The sequence below is a fragment of the Lynx canadensis genome, chromosome C1 (assembly GCF_007474595.2).
Source record: "Lynx canadensis isolate LIC74 chromosome C1, mLynCan4.pri.v2, whole genome shotgun sequence".
NCBI lineage: Eukaryota > Metazoa > Chordata > Mammalia > Carnivora > Felidae > Lynx > Lynx canadensis.
Window position 1 is genome coordinate 187,538,825 of NC_044310.1, and position 20,786 is coordinate 187,559,610.

General features: G+C 39.7%; 1 protein-coding gene across 2 annotated transcripts in view; it reads left to right on the forward strand.

Annotated features, from left to right (window-relative positions):
- CDK15 (cyclin dependent kinase 15) overlaps positions 1-20,786 on the forward strand; it is an 80,424-nt gene that overhangs the window by 32,433 nt on the left and 27,205 nt on the right. For both annotated transcript variants that reach the window (XM_032594159.1, XM_032594160.1), the window contains exons 9-10: positions 9,882-9,975; positions 14,928-14,991. In XM_032594159.1, coding sequence (XP_032450050.1) covers positions 9,882-9,975; positions 14,928-14,991 — 158 coding nt within the window. The remainder of the gene's footprint in view (positions 1-9,881; positions 9,976-14,927; positions 14,992-20,786) is intronic.

Consider the following 20,786-nt stretch of genomic DNA (forward strand, 5'->3'; position numbering starts at 1 on the left):
GTGGGCCTCTTGATTTGAGGCACTGAGAAGGATACAATATCACTTATGAGGTTTTCCTGCAAAAAATCACAACCTGAATCAAATAATGAGGAAACAACCGATAAACTCCATTTGAGGGACATTCAGCAACATAACTGGCCTGTACTTTTTTAAAGGGTTGTAGGGGAGGGAAAATTTCCCTCTGTCCTTTTAGAGTCTGTGGATGAACCCGCAAATTGACAACAGATTAATGGGAGAAAAGCATATAAATTTTATTTGATGTTAAAAGTTTTATGTGGCATAGAGGAGGGGGCTTTATAGAAAGAAGAGAAAATGCCCAAAGAGGCAGCTAGGCTCGGAGGCTTTTATCCCATTCTGACAAAGAATGATAAATTTGTAGGGAAGTGATAAGACAAAAGAAAGGGGTTTCTGGACTCTTTAAGGGCTGTAAATTGTAGGATAAAATCCTCACAAGGGGAATTTATGCCCTATTTTCAGGCAGATAGGGGGAGGTGGAAAGCTCATCCTATGTTTGCTTTTACTCAATTGCCTTCAGCTCAACATAATCTTTATACCAGAGTGACATATTTTGGGGTGGCATATTTTGATCCCCCTACTAGGTCAAGGATTTAAAAGGCAAAGAAAGACTGAGGAATTGTTTCAGATTAAAGAAACTAAGGGGATATGCCAACAATGCAATGCATGGTTCTACATTGGATCCTGGAGGAAATGGAGCTAAAGAACAGGACTCAGACAAAAAGTGAAATTTAAATATGGACTGTGGATTAGATAGTAGTATTGGGCCACTGTTAAATTTTCTGATTTTGATAATTGCACTGCTGTTATGTAAGAGAATGCTTTTGTTCTTAGAAAATGTGAAGTATTTAGCGGTGAAGAATTTGATCTGTAACTTACTCTCTACTGCTTCAGAAAAAATAGAGAAAAAAAATGAAAGGCAAAACGTTGGCAATTGGTGAATCTGTTTGAAGAGAGTTCATTTTACTACGCTTGCCACTTTTTTTTGTTTAAAATTATTTCAAAATTAAAAATCACCCCCCAAATTGAGAAAAACCTGGTGTTTCACCAGAGATAGTGTTAAGTAGCACTAACCTAGTATGTGATTGGTGTTTGCAAATATTTCACACGTTTGAGAAGAATGCAGATTTCTGAATTGTTGGGTACAGGTTTTTACATATGTTCAAAAATCCAGGGTTAATTGCATTATCCAAATCTTCTTTATATCATTTTTGTCTGTTTCACTTATCAATCAAAGGTGTGTTGAAATTGTTCACTGTATTGTTGATTTGTCATAGTTCTGTTCATTTCTGCTTTATGTACTTTAAAGCTATTTTCATTAAGTGCAAATAAATTTAAAACTGTTCATTATTCCTTTATGCATTTTAGATCTTACGTTGGGAGATTCCTAGCTGGCTCAGTTGGAAAAGAATGCAACCCTTGATCTCAGGGTTGTGGGTTCAAGCCCTACACTGGGTATAGAGATTACTTAAAAATAAAATCTTTTTTAAAAAATCTTACTTTAGGAATAATTTCCTTTCTTTTTTTTAATTTCATTTTTAAATTCACTTTATTTTTTAATTTTTATTATTTTTTTAAAATTTACATCTAAGTTAGTTAACATATAGTGTAATTATGATTTCAGGAATAGAATTTAGTGATTTATCACTTACAAATAACACCCAGTGCTCATCCCAACAAGTGTCCTCCTTAACTCCCCTTGCCCATTTAGCCCATCCCCCCCCCCAAAACCCCTCCAGCAACCCTCAGCTTGTTCTGTATTTAAGAGTCTGTTATGGCTTGTCTCCTTCCCTGTTTTTACATTATTTTTGCTTCCCTTCATTTATGTTCATCTGTTTTGTATCTTAAATTCCACATATGAGTGAAGTCATATGATATTTGTCTTTCTCTGACTGATTTATTTTGCTTAGCAATTACATTCTAGTTCCAACCACATTGTTGCAAATGGCAAGATATCATTCTTTTTGATTGCTAATATTCCGGTGTGTGTGTGTGTGTGTGTGTGTGTGTGTATCACATCTTCTTTATCCATTCATCAGTCATTGGACATTTAGGATTTCTCCATACTTTGGCTATTGTTGATAGCACTGCTGTAAACATTGGGGTGCATGTTTCCCTTTGAAACAGCACTTTTGTGACCTTTGGATAAATACCTAGTAGTGCAATTGCTGGGTCGGAGGGTAGTTCTATTATTAAAAAAAAATTTTTTTTTTAGCATTTATTTCTGAGAGATAGAGCAAGACAGAGCACAAGTAGGGGAGGGGCAGAGAGAGGGAGAATCCGAAGCAGGCTCCAGGCTCTGTGCTGTCAGCGCAGAGCCCAAAGGGGGACTCAAACTCACAGATTATGAGATCAAGACCTGAGCTGAAGTTGACCACCTAACCAACTGAGCCACCCAGGCGCCCCAGCATAGTTCTATTTTTAATTTTTTGAGGAACCCCCATGCAGTTTTCCAGAGTGGTTGCAGCAGTTTGCATTCCCATTATTTTCCTTTCTTTTAAAGTAAATCTTCTAGAGGGGCGCCTGGGTGGCGCAGTCGGTTAAGCGTCCGACTTCAGCCAGGTCACGATCTCGCGGTCCGTGAGTTCGAGCCCCGCGTCAGGCTCTGGGCTGATGGCTCAGGGCCTGGAGCCTGCTTCCGATTCTGTGTCTCCCTCTCTCTCTGCCCCTCCCCCGTTCATGCTCTGTCTCTCTCTGTCCCAAAAATAAATTAAAAAAAAAAAAAGTTAAAGTAAATCTTCTAGAATTTTCTTTAGCGTAGGCTAATCAGTAGCAAATCTGTTTCTGTGTCTTAAGATAAACTCTAATTGTTGAAAAGTAGACTTGCTAGGGATGTAATTCTAGACTGATGCTTACTTTTTCTCAGAACTTTGAGGATATCATCCCCCTGCTTTGTCTTCCATTGTTGCTGTTGTGAAGTTTGCTTTTAGCCTAATTGTGGAGAAGTTTGCTTTCAGACTCTTGTCATTCTTTTGTAAGTGATCTCTCATTTTATCTAGACATTTTAAATATATATTTTTTTGCCTTTATTATTATAGAGTTTTCACTTTAAGGTGTGTGGTGTGGGTTTCTTTTTACTTACACTGCTTGGTATATATTGTGCTTCCTCTGGTTATGAATCGTGTCTTTAGTTGGTCATTTCCTCTTTGAATGTTCCCTCTATTCCCTTCTCTCTTTCTAGAACTCCAGTGAAAGATTACCAGAACATGTCTTTCTATTATCCATAGCTCTTATCCTCTCTTTCATATTTCCTGTCTCTGTAAATTTCTGTGCTGCATCCTGGAGAGTTGCCTCAGCTCACCTACTGGTTCTTTAAGTCTGTCTTTTTTTTTTAAACGTTTATTTATTTATTTTGAAAGAGACAGAGAGAGGGGCGCCTGGGTGGCGCAGTCGGTTAAGCGTCCGACTTCAGCCAGGTCACGATCTCGCGGTCCGTGAGTTCGAGCCCCGCGTCGGGCTCTGGGCTGATGGCTCAGAGCCTGGAGCCTGTTTCCGATTCTGTGTCTCCCTCTCTCTCTGCCCCTCGCCCGTTCATGCTCTGTCTCTCTCTGTCCCAAAAATAAATAAACGTTGAAAAAAAAAATTTTTTTAAAGAAAGAGACAGAGAGAAAGCAGGGGAGTGGCAGAGAGAGAGAGAGGTAGAGAGAGAATCCCAAGCAGGCTCTGTATCATCAGCACAGAGCCTGACACAGGGCTCAAACTCACAAACCTGAAGATCATGACCTGAGCTGAAATTAAGAGTCAGACACTTAACTGACTGAGCCACCCAGGTGCCCCGAAGTCTGTCTTCAGCTACATATCCCTTACCTTTTTACTGAATATACAAAAATGCATGTTTTTAACATTTCATTGATAAATGTTTCATGAATTTAACCATGAATAATAATAACACAAAGTTGAAATTCAATTATAGTTAAAATTATTGTCATTACTCTTATTCATTACATTATTATCATTGTTTGCCCAGTAAAACTCAAAAAGTAATATAAAAATAGAACAACAGACATCTTCCATTGAGTTTACTATTATTTGTTCACTCTCTGCATAATTGTTAGATATTGAGTGTTTACACTGAGATTCCTTTTCACCCATTTTTTGGTTCTGTTCAGAGTGGTAAAAGGGGAAGTAAGTAGGGAGGAGATTTCCAATTGACGAAGGAAGAAAAGGAGGAAAAATCCTATTGTGCTAGGTCATGAAACCCCATAGGGTACAAACTGAGTGCGTTTTTGGAGGCAGTGGGCAAGTATTAGAGCCTTTGTCTTAAAGAAACTAATTACTGGGGCGCCTGGGTGGCGCAGTCGGTTAAGCGTCCGACTTCAGCCAGGTCACGATCTCGCGGCCTGTGAGTTCGAGCCCCGCGTCAGGCTCTGGGCTGATGGCTCAGAGCCTGGAGCCTGTTTCCGATTCTGTGTTTCCTTCTCTCTCTGCCCCTCCCCCGTTCATGCTCTGTCTCTCTCTGTCCCAAAAATAAATAAACGTTGAAAAAAAAAATTAAAAAAAAAAAAAAGAAACTAATTATAACACAGAGTGCCAGAGCCTCATTCACAGTGGGCCCTGGTGGCAGCAGAGTCAGCAGGGGGGGCCCAGGGAAAAAAGTTAGATTATGGAAAATAGGACATATTGGTTATTCTCAACCCTTACAACCAATGCTCTCTAGTCTCCCAACATTGTCTCTTTTTTCTTTCTGCCACTTTTTCAGACCTTAAAAGATTCTATTAGCAACTTTGATGAGAAAACTTAATGTTTTAGGATAATTACACTATTTTGTTTTTGTTTACTTTTTTGTCTTATGTTAAAATACATACAACGTAAAATTTACCATTTTAACCATTTTAAAATGCGCAATTCATTTGCATTGAGTACACTCACATTGCTGTGTAACCATCACCATTATCCACCTTGAAAATTTTTTTCATCATCCCAAACTAAAACTCTGTGCCCATTAAGCAAAGACTACCTATTACTCCCTTCCCCCAGCCCCTGGGAACCACTATTCTACTTTCTGTCTCCATGAATCTGACTCTTCTAGGTACCTCATATAAGTGCAATCATACAATATTTTCCTTCTGGGTCTGGTTTATTTCACTTAGCATAATTTTTCAAGGTTCATCCATGTTATGGTAAACTGATTTTAAAGAAAGATTGATTTTGGCACACAAAGTGTTCTATTCAAAACTGACTTCAGGCAGCTGCTGGTTTTAGGACTATGAAAAGTTGTTCCTGTCTGAGGGATTGCAGATTTCCTGCTGCAAACTTCCAAATATAAAGAGTGGCCCAGGGAAAAGCAAGTGGAAATGTCATGTCACTGTCATACATTCTGTTATTCTGAACTAATTTCAACAGCGAAAAATGAAATACTGATTCATTTCTCCCAACAACATTTTTGTATGCTCCTTACACCTCTGAAAAACCTAAAACTCCTGAGATGGTTGATTTCCCCAGAGATTGCCTAAGGAATTTGAAGAATCTTTTCCTCTCTTATGGAAGAATTTGTTCATGCTCAGAATAGAGAAAAAGTTAGGAAGACAGCCAGAAAAAGCAGGAAGCTGTTTCCTCTAATTTGACTGAAGAACCACAGTTGGAGCAATAAAATGACTCAGTGCATCTCTCCTTTCTGGAAGGATTCACTGGTTGATGTCATCAGGTTTTTCCAAGCATAGGAAGTTCCCCTTCATCTACATGGGCTGCCCCGAGTGTATCTCCACAGAGCAGAAATCCTCTGAGAAGCCTGAAGATAGGAAGGGTAAGAAGAAGAGGTAAGAAGAGGCACAGGAATGAAGATTTAAGAACAAAACAGAGGAGAAAAAGGAAATAGGAACTGGTTTCTTATCTGGACCTAAATGTTCAGAATATTTTAAATGTTTGCCTAAGGCTAGACTAGGGGTGGACAAAATAGATGATAGTCACACAACTTGTTTACAAAGCAAATTAAAAAATACAATAGCTCTGAAAAACAATTGAAAATAAATAGGATGATGAATTGTATAGTTTTTAAAGAACAATGCTTACACCTAGAAAGCATCTTCTGTTTTTCAAACTTAAGGTGCACAGATTCATTTTCTTACCAATGCATTGATATTTATGGTACTTGTGGATATTCCAGGTACTGAAATAGAATTGATTTAGGAATTTTGTTTGTCTTACAAGTGTCCTAAGTAGGCACATGGGCACCTGCACGTGAGCACTGTCTCTATATATATGTATAAATATTAAAAATATGAATAAGTAGCCTTAGACTCTATATATTTGTTAGGTTAGAAAGGTTTTAATCTACTGCTAGGTGAAGCTTAAAAAGAAGGACTCAAGAAAATGCCAGTAAGGCACCAAGCATACAAATGCAAATGGAGAATTTCAACCAAATATTAACATATTATTCTATAACACAAACACCTTGTGTTACTCTGTACTACTTGCATAATGGCCTTAATGTCCAGCTTTGTCCAATATTTTACACAATTTTGTACACTGTCCTAGTGGAGTAGAAGACAGAGGACACTAAAGACAAAGGACACAAAGGACAGAAGTAACAAAAGAACTTCCTTCTTGGTTCCCTACAGCCACCAGTATGAAAAAACAAGTTTTTTTGCAAGCAATGAAAACCTTTGGAAAGGAGGGAAAAAGTGGACTACAGGTTTAAACCTGGTAATGACTATGGTTTTGAACCTTGTTTAAAATGCCATCAGGTCTTCTAGTGGCTTGTGAGCCCCTGGTGTTTCTAGAAGGTATTAGAAGGGGCACCTGGGTGGCTCAGGTTAAGCATCGAATTTGGCTCAGGTCATGATCTCACCATTTCGGAGTTTGAACCCCACATTGGACCCTGTGCTGACAGCTCGGAGCCTGGAGTCTGCTTTGGATTCTGTGTCTCCCTCCGTCTCTGCTCCTCCCCGGCTCACACTCTGTCTCTCTGACTGTCTGTCTCTCTCTTAAAACTAAATAAGGGCGCCTGGGTAGCTCAGTTGGTTGAGCGTCCGACTTTGGCTTAGGTCATGATCTCACGGGTTGTGGGTTTGTGGGTTTGTGGGTTTGTGGGTTTGTGGGTTTGTGGGTTTGACTCCCGTGTTAGGTTCTGTGCTGACAGCTCAGAGCCTGGAGCCTGCTTTGGATTCTATGTCTCCCTCTTTCTCTGCCCCTCCCCTGCTTGTGTTCTATCTCTCAAAAATAAATAAATTTAAAAAAAAAACTAAATAAACATTAAAAAAATTTTTTGTAGAAGGTATTAGGGTACTGGATGGACAGTTAGCACAAGTCTTCAAAAACCAGTGTACTTCCATTTCTATTTTATATCAATTAATATACAATTACATATATTTTACACACACACACACACACACACACACACACACACATTTTTTCATTTCAAAATGAAATGGTTTGAGACCTTTCAAGCACATATAGAGAAATGTCATGGGCGGTGGCTGGAGACCATTTGATGGCATCCACCAACTCAGTTTCCTAGTTGGCTTATCTTATAATTGACGATTGCTAGCAATCAGGATGGTTTTTGACCATTTGATAGTTTTCTACTACTTTTATTTTCCTCCACCTTTCCTAAAAGCAAAAAAAAAAAAAAAAAAAAACAAGAACAAAAACATAAACACCCATAGATTCTAAAATACAACCTGATGAGGAGCTTTAAAATGGCAACAATTCTAAAAATTCACTTCAAGATACTATTCCTAGATTCTTTTTTTCTAAGTTTATTTTATTTATTTATTTTCAGAGAGAGAGAGGGAGCATGCACACATGGGGGGAGGAGCAGAGAGAGAGGGGGAGAGAGAATCCCAAGCAGGCTCCATCCTGTCAACATGGAGCCCCATGTGGGGCTCAAACTCATGAACTGTATTCACCAAATTCTTAAATTACAGTTGTCTGATCAAAATTCTTGTATCACATATCAAGATGTGTCTTGCACATGAAAAATCATTAAAAAGTAAATATAGTAGTTGGTATACCCAATTGGCTTTTTAAAATTGCCAATAAAGTGATATCTTTTATGTATATATGTACAAAATTCTAAAATTTAGCCAGTTGATTATTTTAAATGCAAACCAAATATTAGGTCATGGAAACTGTTTTTGTCTTTTTTGACATGATAAAATACAATAACATTTCAATTTTCTTTTTAATATAAATTCTGTCCTCAAACCAGACACAAGATAAAAATTATTCTTAAACTTATTTACCAAGAAATCTGCTTTCTCCAACACAATCAATTTAAACTGAATAGATTGCATGTGTCTGCAGTCAGATGGAAAAAATAAAAATTTATCATATGTAATAAATACATATGAATAATATTAAAGACCATATTTAAAATGAACTTGATAATAAATTTTTAATAATATGATGATCTATAACAAAATGTTTTACTTAACTGTCCTTTATCATGCCACATAAGAAAATGTCAAGGTGATTAAGGGAGTGTGCAAGATTATGTGTTACAGTGAAAGGAAATTTGGAGTCGAAGGCTAGGACCATGAGGATAATCACTATAATCAGTCACCTGAACCATTTTTATCTCTCAAAAGACTTATATGAATAAAAATGTGTATTATTAGCAAAATAAATCTTACCCCTTACTGTCCCTCAGCAATTACCCTCCAATTTGACTACATAGGAAATAAATTTTATATTTCACCCTATTTCATCTATTTTGAGATGCACAATTTCTGCTAAATCAGGATGTACCTTATAATCAGTAGCGTCTTACCAAAGACATCAGCCAGGCTGCAGTTATGACCACAGCTACCATTGCACATGTGTGAACATCAAATGTCAGCATCAAAAGTTGCAGAATGAGTGTCAGTGACTTGGAAGAAAGTCTTGCAGACAGGAGAGCTTTTTTTCCCCCTTATTTTTAACTAGGAACCAAATGGTGGTGGAAAGGGAGTGAATCAGACGTGGTTAGCAACATTTTTTCAGAAGGAGCCAAAAGTAGGTTAACTCTACGTAATCGCAAGGTCAGCTTAGGAGCCCAGCACCAATGACTCTTAGTTTTCTTATGGATTATTTTAAGAAATGCTGCATCATCAAACTCCTGATATAGAGGATGATCCCATGGATAAAAACAGACATCAAAGAGTCTGAGTCAAATGCTGAATGTAACAAAGTTTTAGGAGTACCCAAACCAATTTATTTTTCTTACTGTTCCATTTTTTGCATGTACGAGTATAATACATGGTAAAATAATCTCTCTAAGTTTATAATAGCCCTTGCAATAGCTATGAAAGAAACATTCTGATTGTGTCGTGGTTCAACTTGCAGCATTTTTTGTTTTTGTTCTTTTTTTCTTTTTTTTTTTTTTAAATTTTTTTTTTTTTCAACGTTTATTTATTTTTGGGACAGAGAGAGACAGAGCATGAACGGGGGAGGGGCAGAGAGAGAGGGAGACACAGAATCGGAAACAGGCTCCAGGCTCCGAGCCATCAGCCCAGAGCCTGACGCGGGGCTCGAACTCACGGACCGCGAGATCGTGACCTGGCTGAAGTCGGACGCTTAACCGACTGCGCCACCCAGGCGCCCCTGTTCTTTTTTTCTTAATCATTACCTATATTAATGGTGCCTCTTACAACGATAGCATTTTAGATTCTGTGAAAAAAAGCAGTCAATTTGGAGATTCTGTACTTTCCCCTCGTCTCATAAGATGGATAATGAACTTGAATGAGTTGAAATGTTTGTTATCCATACTGTGTTCCTAAATGCTGGTTGCATACCATTTTAATGAAAAGCTGCAGGCTGTTCTTTTTCTTTTTCTTTTCTCTTTACCAAGACTTTTAATAGCATATGTCCCCTGTTTAACTAGTAGTTCAGTTTCACATGTATGGTTTCCTTAAAAGTGTCAGACTGACTCTTGTTTCCTTTGCTAGGGGTGCAGGCTGCATCTTTATTGAAATGTTCCAGGGCCAACCTTTGTTTCCTGGGGTTTCCAACATCCTTGAACAACTGGAGAAGATCTGGGAGGTAAGAGAAGAATTCCTCTTAGGAAGAAGAAATATCTGCAATTCAAACTTTGAACCAAATTTGTTTTAGAGACAGTGAAGTAGTCCATCTGCTTTGAGATATTATGCCGCATATTAAGGCTGTGGAAACTGTAGAATTTACCACAGGTGTAAGCACCTGGGGAACGAAGACATGGTCAGGAAACTCCCTGTTGTCTTGTAGCAGCCCCTGAATCCCCCTGCTCGCTCTCATTAGTTTCTCAACTTCCCGGGACAATTGCTGCTGTGGCTATTTAGGCACATCCCTGCCTTGCCACTGTCAGCCCTAATTCTACCATATATTTGGCCCTGCGTCCTTGTCAATAGAAGATGAGACACTAAATATCCACAGAACCCTGATAAAACAAAGACTTACCGTGTTAGGGTGAGAGAAGTATACTATTTATTGTGCTCTTCCAAAACTTAATTCCTAAGGTGTGAAGTGCTTGGCTGTGTGTGGTTCCATTTCTTTCCTTATTATTTATCCAACTTCATTTGCACCACAATGCACTTCACTCTTTTGTCTCTTGTAGTTTGTATGCCACATAGTATAGTCATCCATATATTTTTCTCTCTTTTTTTGGTGATTTTTTTTCATTGTGGTAAAATATACATACCATTTACCATCTAACCATTTTTAGGTATATGATTCATTAAGTACATTCATGCTGTGCATCCATCACCACCATCCAGTTCCAAAAGTTTTTCATCACCTGAAATAGAAGTTCTGTACCCATTAAACATTAATTCCCCATCTTCCTGCCTTCTGGCCCCTGGTAAGCTCTCTTCAACTTGCTGTCTTCAGGAATTTGCCTATCCTGGGTATCTCCTATTAGTGGAATCATACAGTATTTGTCTGGCTTATTCCACTTTTATTTATTTATTTATTTATTTGTTTGTTTGTTTACTTATTTTAAATTTGTTTTTGAGACAAAGAGAAAGCACGAGCTGGGGAGGGGCAGACAGAGAGGGAGACAGGACCCAAAGCAGTAGACAGGTTCTACAGTGATAGCAGAGAGCCCAGTGCAGGGCTCGAACTCACAAGCTCATGAGATCGTGACCCGAGATAAAGTTGGACACCTAGCCAACTGAGCCACCCAGGTGCCCCAAATTTCACTTATATTCTAAAGGTTCATCCATGTTGTAGTGTGTGTCAAAGTGCTTTAAACTACACTGTTGTTATCCCGGATCCTGCTCCCTTTCAAATTTGCTTGCTTCAAGCAGGCATCTGGAGCATTCTTTTTTTCAACGTTTATTTATTTTTGGGACAGAGAGAGACAGAGCATGAACGGGAGAGGGGCAGAGAGAGAGGGAGACACAGAATCGGAAACAGGCTCCAGGCTCCGAGCCATCAGCCCAGAGCCTGACGCGGGGCTCGAACTCCCGGACCGCGAGATCGTGACCTGAGCTGAAGTCGGACGCTTAACCGACTGCGCCACCCAGGCGCCCCTGGAGCATTCTTGCTAACGGCCTCTGATAATTAGTTTCTTGAGAGATATTGCCAGAGTGGGGTTTTTGTGTGTAAGTGAGGAAATTTGTCTCCTCTTGAACTGCTTTAAAATTTTGAGGTAGAGACACAGTTTTGTTATCACAGTCACTGTTCCACACTCTGAGGACAAAATGAGAACAAGTCCCCACATTCGGCAGTGTGCTGTCTTATATACTACTACAGTTCAAGCAGGTTAGAAACTTAAACATTACAAACAGCCCCTGAATTAGTGTTTCACTAAATGTGGTCTACATGGATGAAAATAGGAAAGCTCTTTCAGGTTCCGTGATATTGGATGTAGGAGTTGGCTCTTTGAAAGTAATAGGTCTGGGGTGCCTGGGTGGCTCAGTCATTTGAGCATCTGACTCTTGATTTTGGCTTAGGTTATGATCTCAAGGTCACAGGATTGAGCCCTGCACTGGGCTCTGTACTGAGTGTGGAGCCTGATTAAGTTCTCTCTCTCTCTCTCTCTCTCTCTCTGCTCCTCTCCCCTGTTCATGCTCTCTCCAAAATAAAATAAACAAACAAATAAAAAATGAAAGCAATGGGTCCATTCTACTCTCCTAATCTTTAACCACAATATCTCTTACATTTTCCTGAGATCTCACTCTCATTCTTAGGAATTAAAACAAAATGAGAAATTCTGAATCTTTATTTTGCCGTCTTTCTAAAATGCCTGTGTGTGTGTGTGTGTGTTCATCTGAATAGCTGTCACCTCTTTCTGATCAACTTTTTAGAAATCTAATTCTTGTAATAAGTGTTTTTAGCAAATGATCCCAGATACAGTTCTAAAATCAGAATAAAATAAACTATGCAGACTTTAAGTCCACTAATCAAAATGTCTTCAGTTTCCATTCCAACAAAGGCAGAAAACCACCCTGTGCAGCCCACTATGATTTCAAACATAGCACTCATTGGCTGCCTTTTAAGAGCCTTCAGGGAGGGAATAAATCAACAATTTTTGGGTTTCAGTTTCCCAGACAGCGAAGCGGAGATTTAGTAATTTTCTCAAGTGAAAACGAATTCAATAACTTTCAAATAGAACCCGAGCATCAAATTTCTAAATGAAGGAGATTGAATTTTTAAACTTCAAAAATCTCAAGTTTAAAGTTTTTAGTATAATATTAAAAATTGTTTGGTATCCACTTTGTTGGCTTTAATTAAACATAATACAAAGTAACCAATAATTCTAGTAACTGTCACCTTAGAGAAAATGTGGATGTGGTCACTATTGATTGCCTTTGTCGCTTTTTCTTCATTGTCTTTGCGATCTTTTCATTGTGCTTTGCCAGCCACCGGTATGGGTGCCTGCGAATCACTTGTTTACATGCACATCTGTGCAAATATATAAGATGGTAGGTTAAAAAAGAAGAATCAGCTTCCCATCCTCTGGCCGTCTCCCACAAAAGAAGAATTAGTCCAGTTGATTTTTCAAAATGGATTCCAGGATTCTTAGTGTTCCCTCAGACTCAGAGTGGTTGATAGGAAAAGCCTATAATCCTCTCAGTAGCTTTTCAGTTTGTTTAGGGAATGGATCAAAGAAAGATTTTCCTGGGTGGCATGATTTTTTTATTGTATGAGGGAAAATAGCACTTCAGTGTCTTTTGTTTGAGGACAGTCTTAGCCGGCACCACAAAATGCACCTCTCAGCCAGAGTCCTAGTCAGCAAGCTGGTAGACATTAAGATTCTGGATTCTTCATTGATCATTATTAGTCACTGTTGGGCAGTTGACTTCCTGCCATCAATTGGGCTGGTATCTATATCTAGCATTTTGCAAATGGATTTATTAGATTCTTTCTATGAGAGATGCTTCTAAAAAGAGTTATGCTGAGATATGCTTCTAAGAAGAGTTATATTGGGTAGTGGTGTAGTGAAAGCTACTGATACTTCACTAATATTTTGCAGAAACACTGTTATTTTAGCTCCCAGATATAACTGACATAGGGCTTTTAAGGTGAAGGTTAAAAGAATGGTAAAATGATGCCCACAAAACAACTCACAGTAAAAGCACTACCCAAAATCTGAAGTGTTTGACTTTGTACGCCAAAACACTTTTATTTTCATATTAAGTAAAACTGGGGCTTCAATTTGGTAATCCAAGGCATAAGTGAGCTCTTTTTCAAGTGATGTTGTTACTTTTACAACCCACCGGTTAAAAGTCAAATACCACATTCCAAAGTGCCAGGCCACCAAGAAAACAAGGTGACATGAATTTGGTAGAAAGGACTAGAATTAGGTTTGGGATCATTTTTAGCCAACATTCCACTGCCTAAAGGTCAGTAATCCGAATCCTTTTTAATTTGAGCACATGGGAAACAGCTGAATGCTCATGCTGAGGCATAATTCAGGCTAAATGTCTTTTGTTGTGGGGGGTGTATTTTTTTCATCTAATGGAAGGCAAAAGGACAGTCATTCCTGCCTCTTTATATTCCCAACTCCCAAAATAGCATCCTGCTGTATAGTGACCACGCAATAGATAGTGATGAGAATATGACTTTAAGCAAGGCTGTATGATCTGCCTCAGAATAAGAACAAGTGAGTTAGTGAGGACACAGGCTCAGGACCTGTATTCATGTTCTCCCAAGAAACAGAACCAATGGGATGTACAGAGATACATAAGAATCCTTTATTATGGGAATCAGCTCATATGATTATGGCTGAGATATGCCATCTGCAAGTTGGAGAACCAGGAAAGCTGGCAGTATAATTCAGTCTGACACCAAAGGACTGAGAACTGAGGGGATGCTGGTGTAAGTTCCAAAGTCTGAAGGTCAGAGAACCAGTAGCTCAGATGTCTGAGGGCAGGAGAAGATGGATGCCCCAGCTCAAGAAAAGAGAGAGAGAATTTGCCCTTCCTCTGCCATTTTTATATGGGCCCTCAACCATTTGGGTGATGTCTGCTCACATTGGAGAGGGCATATTTCTTTACTCTGCTGATTCAAATATTAATTTCTTGGAGCACTGGGGTGGCTCAGTCGTTTAAGCATCTGACTTCGGCTCAGGTCATGATCTTACAGTTGGTGAGTTCAAGCCCTGCATTGGGCTCTGTGCTGACAGCTAGAGCCTGCTTCATATTCTGTGTCTCCCTCTCTCTCTGCCCCTCCCCTGCTCTCTCTCTCTCTTTCAAAAATAAATAAACATTTAAAAAAAAAACCAAATACTAATTTCTTCCACAAACACTTTCTTAGACACACCCCAAAATAATATTTTACTAACTACTGGGCCTCCCTTTGCCCAGCCAAGTTGGCACATAAAATTGACCATCACAGGACCTTAAGAATACACTACAGTTTTGCCCACAAAACTGCAAATGGTGGGCACTCAAGTTTCTTTCCTGTACATCAGCTGGCATAATGTGACATATGTAACAAATTCTTCCCTATTCCCCCTTGATCTTTCACATCTCCTGCCTCACCTTTCTTTGTCTTTCTTTGGCTTTATATAGGTGTTAGGAGTCCCTACAGAGGATACCTGGCCTGGAGTTTCCAAGCTACCTAACTACAATCCAGGTAATATTGATTTGAGTTTCTCAAATGCTCTGAGAATTCGCAATGTGAAAACATTTGCCACACAGATAGGGTAGCCTTCTTTTATTGTTAACTCAACAGTAAAGATGGGTCTAGATGAATTTTTAGATTCCTATATTCCCTGCTAATCCTTTTATGAGAAGGACACTGAAATAGTAGTTGAGGTTAGATCAGTTCTCCAACTCTATACAACACAAGTAGCAAGCTGCATAAGAATTTGGAATGACTGTTGCTGTGGATTCCACATCCATTTCCAAATATCCAATGACTCAAAAGAACTCAAAAGATGGTCTCATTTTTGAGCCCCATGACTATTATTGACTTTATTCATTAGGTTCTTGTACCTCATAGAGTATTAAAAGAAAGCTAATATAACAGAGGGGAGGTAGAGTCTCATTAGGCCAAGGACTGGCCAGGTAAGATGTTTCTAGTTTACACAAGAGTTCCTCCATTGTCTCTGGGCCTAACACTTAGTCATTCTCATCATTCATTTGGTCCTCCAAGACTGGCTCCTGGGAATGGATTTGGAAGTGTTGGAAGTGTTGCCTTTGGGGGAAGTCTTTGAGAAATGGTCCCAAGGCCATGCCAGAGAGATCAGATTACCCAGTAGTCATTCAAGGATGTTGACACTGAAGGAAGGAGACAAGCAATGAGCTATAGGATAAAGGATTATATCAGAGGCTGGGGAAGCAAGTAATGGCTACAACAAAGTTGAACTCTTGCTGGCAGGATTAAAGGGGAGGTAGATATGTACAGATAAAGACAAGATTGGCATGATTATGGCTCAAGTCAGATTCTCTAGTCTTTATGTTCTTATAGTGACCCATCACTAAATATGGACTTTCTCCAAATTGTTGTCATTACTAACTTTGGTATGGGATTATCCTAAAAGGGTGTCACGAAATCAATAAATTGTAGGAAGTTTAAAAAAGCAATTAAGGGGTGGGGGAAAGGGGAAAATGGGTGAAGGGCATTGAGGAGGACACTTGAGGAGGGGACTGGGATGAGCACTGGGTGTTGTATGTAAGCAATGAGCCACGGGAATCTACCCCAAAAACCAAGAGCACACTTTACACACTGTATGTTAGCCAATTTGATAATAAATTATAATTAAAAAAAAAAAGAAGTAAAAAGAAAAAAAATTAAAAAGCAATTAAGGAGCATAACAGGGGCACCTGGGTAGCTCAGTTGGTTAAGAGTCCGACTTCAGCTCAGGTCATGATCTCACCACTTGTGGGTTCAAGGCCCATGTTGGGCTCTGTGCTGACAACTCAGAGCCTGGAGCCTGCTTCAGTGTCTCCCTCACTCTCTGCCCCTCCCCCCTTCAAAAATAAAAATAAACATTTAAAAATTTTTGTAAAAAAAAATGGAGGCTAACAAAAGACATGAGGCAGGGGATTTTTTTTCTTCTTTTCTCCATCATTTAATACTTACACTCAAACTATTCCTAGGGAATCAGGCATCTTGAACTGACCAGGGTTATAAAAGCCCTACAGCAAGTGAAAGACTAACTGTAAAGTCATTTCAGCTGCCTTATGAATAATCATATGCATTGCTAAATGGCCTTAGGGTCATTTACAAATAGTTTACCATTTCTAACTATTTTGCTTGAGTTTAGCACCTGAGAAAAATGCCACTCTGGCCATAAGGTTTAGAATAATGCCTGGTCCTTTTGGTCTGAAATAGAAAAAAGAACAGGCTTCTTGTAGAGACCATGGTCCAGTCTGCAATGGTTCTATCTCCAGTTGCCATGGTTTCTAGGAGAACCTGGTTCTATTTTCCCACCCTGCCTATACCTCTCCCTACCCACTCTCCTCTGCAGGTAAAAATGGAAACCCTCAGCTTCCTACCATGGATGCAATAAGAAGTTTAGGGTCACAAATGGGTTATAGAAAACCATTTAGATGATGTCAGTACTAAGCTGCCATGGTGAGCATATGCTATTCCTCCAAACTTCAAACGTTTGGGTTTCAGGTTGGTTCAGGCAAATAAGCAGTGATCCTTAACACAGAATGCCTTGGTGAGAACAATAATGATAGAAACTTGTTCAAAATGCTTCCCTGCCAGATTCTGTACTAAATAAGATAACTGGCTCCCAATAAAACAGCAAGAAATATGTTGCATTTTTCATTTTGCTGTCATTTCAAAGTAATGTGCAATTTTTTATTTATGAAGAGAATTCTCCAGGCCCAACATCAAGAGTGTTCATACTTTGCATTGTTTTTCTACTAGGGATTCAATTTAATTCAAATAAGGCAAAAAATTTTGAACACCCACTATCTGCCAGGTGCTATATTATGTGTTGGGTCCGCACAGACAGATATGGTACCTTCTTGGATCTCTGAGAACTTGGGTTTGTATTCATTCATCTACACTATCTCAACAGCTCTCCTTATTAGGAAGGGTGATCACTTGTGAGCCCGGCTTCCATGGGTTTGGGCAATGTGTAGCTTTGGGCCAGGCCGAGCTTATGAAAGGAAGAGAGTTGTAAACTTAGCTACGATGAGGATGTCTAACTCTGTATTTGTGAATCTTAAAAGTCCAGCATATCTTGAACATGGGGTCAGGACTATTGATAATCATAAAGACTGTGTTTTAAAAGGGTCATCATTTTTTTTCCAGGACTATTCCCTTATATCGATTGAGAAGACCCTTTGAACCATCCCGCACCCATCCCCATCACTGAACTGCCAATGCTGCTTCCACACATTTGAACTCCAGTGATTAAGAGAACAGAACAGGGTATTGGGAGCCAGAAAAATATCACAGAGAGAACAGTAATAGTATTCTGGATGAGATTTCCATTCCTTTCCTTTTCATTCTAAGTAGTGGTAAGAGCCCCCAAACTTGGAATGCCGCTGGAACCGAGAGCTCAGAACTTGGGAGGACCATCCAGTGTCCATCTATGCCTACTCTACCCTTGCCCAGACCTTGTCCGGACTAGGTCTAGGAGGACAACACAGCTTCTGTTTGCATAGGTTTAAAAAAACATTTGGTGCCGATCCACCTGGACAAGTTTCTCTGGCCGCTTGTTTTCTTGGGACACTAATGAGCACGACTGTAGGTTTTTAGCCATCATCAATTCAGACTCGTGTGCCTGATTAAATGTGGGCAAGGGAAGAGAGGTATATAATTTTAGACACTAGGCTTCCTCTTTCTTTCTTTCTTCCTTTCTTTTTTTCTTTCTTTCTTTCCTTCCTTCTTTCCTTCCTTCCTTCCTTCCTTCCTTCCTTCCTTCCTTCCTTCCCTCCTACCCCCCATTTTAAGCAAGCTGGCTGAGAACTCTGTGTCCTCTACTTCAAAGGGCCAGTTGTCTTATTTTGATGTGGGCAGATTGAGAAGTAGGCTTTGAAAAGTAGGCTTTTTTTTGTTTAATCTTTTCTCCTGGGATAGCTTTCAGAGCAATATATCCAAGTGTCAGTAAGGGGGTTCTGACGAGCACAGATTCCCAGACTCTCAGCAGGATCATTCTCTAACAGAAATATAAAAGTGAAATATTAAAAACCCTGGAACGTGAACTCCATCTGCAGAGTAGCCAGTGGCTTGCCTGCTTGCACCATGGGAAAAAAAAGATCTTGAAAAAAGAGGGAGGAGAAAAAAGTGCTTTGAGTAAGAGGTTTACAGGTTTAGTAGAGCATAGTAACATCCCCTCAAAGAAGTGGGTGTTGCTCTGTGACCCCCCAAAATGCTCTGCCTTTGACTCAGCCGCCAGAACACTCACCCTCCCCCCCCCGCAAAACACCCCCTTTTCACATGCTAACTGAGGCGCCTGTGATTGGCTGAATAATAAACTGGTCACACTTGCTAAAGGCCTGCCATCTTTCACACAATTAGCCAAGACACATTAATCAAACTGGCGGTGAACTGGGGCTGTGCTGGCCTCCAGCGCGGGGGAGGGGAGAAGTTTTGGTGATCCCTTAATAAGAGTCCATAGGAAGCAATAATAAAGAACGACATGCTGGAGGGGATTCTACTATCAGAAAGTCTGAAAAGGTTAAAGCCCCAGTTGATGCCCCATCTGGGATGTACTGGGTTTATGGCAGAGAGAATCTCAGAAGCTTAGAGATTCTTGGCTAAAATCTGCTCATATAAGACAGTAGTGTAAATTTTAAAGGTAGACCCCTATAGACAATTTTAAAAAGTTCCCTGGTGTTCTTAGCATCACCTCCAACCCCAACCCCCCCAAAATGTACTCAGGAGTCCATCCCCTTTTGAGCCTAAAGCACTTTGAATCCAACTAACCCAATAGGAATAAAGCGTATATAAGAAATAGAGAACCATTTAGAATCAATTAAGGCTGGCAGGGTGTTGTTCCTAAACTAAGTATTTGGAGCACATAAAAATAGTTAATTTTGAAAGAGAAAAAAAATAACATTTATACTTTGAGTGGTAATATCTTCCTTCTTTTCTTTTCCAAATTCCCTTTAAATAGATTTTCCAATGGCAATATAGAGCTAATAAGATCATACCTTAGAGACCAGTTTGCTACAGAATCATGTAAGGCTTTTAGGAGAACCAACTAAATATTTAGACGTTTCTCAGTGAAAGTAAACGGAGGCCTTACTCCTCTGGAGGTTGTCCAGTCACCATCTCATTAGATGCAAAGATCCTGTGATAAAGAAAAACTTTTTTTTTTGTGCCCACATGATTGCAGCCCAGTTGTGGTTTTTAATGTGTCATTGATTGTTTCATCCAACTCCTTTTGCTCCACTGAAAGGGTCTGCCGTGGCTCTGTTTGCTTCCTTAAACATGGGTTTTGAAAGCGCTCATGCTGTGTGAGCTCAAATCCTAGCATTAATGTACTGCTGGGTTCATTTCACTACACTCAAAAGCGCTGAGTTTAAATCCCTCTCAATTCCATTTGAAGCACCAGAAGACTTTATCCTCCTCCACTAATGGTTCCAAGTTTACATCTAGATACTGGGGGTCAAGGACAGGAGAGGATTTAGAAATAACAGTGCATGACATTAGTCAATGCATTTGCCAAATTGGCAATTAGTTCCTGATGTGCGTGCAAAGCATTTTATTCCTGTCTCTTTGATGCTTGTTCCCATTGAGAAGGGAATAGAGTCCGCAGAGGCCTTCAAACTTTTAAAGAAATATCTGCTGAAAATCATGCCTGATTTGTGACATGAGCTCAGCTGCAGGGAAGCATCCGGGATTATCCTGGTTCTTTCAGCCCCAGGAAAGAACACTGCACATGGAAAGATTTTCCACTGGAGGAACTCAGTGGAAATCAAAAGGCAGGAAAGCAGTACTAAAAGCCCTGCAGGGACCCAGAATCAGATGTACTATAAACCATAGGCAAAGGGATCCTGCTGATTGATGCCCAGTTATTTTCAGGACGCCTGCTTTTTCAACTTTTGACCACCAGGTGGAAGCAGGAAACAACGGGCATGGAATACGGACAGCAGATAGCATTACATTAGAGCAATCTAACCTCACTCTTGCAATGTTTTAGTTTGAGCTGAAATCCAGTGTGAGAGCTTCATCTGACTTCATCTGACACCACTATGGGACAGATGATGATTGCAATCTAAAATGACCCTTGTCCCTTTTGGGATGACAAAGAGCTACCACGCTTTGCGCTCAGAGGGTTCTGAGCATGTCTTTGTGTGTTTGCTGTGAACACAATGTAAGATCTGCATCAGCATCCGCTTTGTCACATGAGCTGTTAGCCAAGGGAGTTATGCAGTGGGCTGAACGAGGGAAAATTACTGATAGAAGAGGTTTTAATTATGGACACCAATTCCTCATGAAACAGCAAGTCCAAGCTC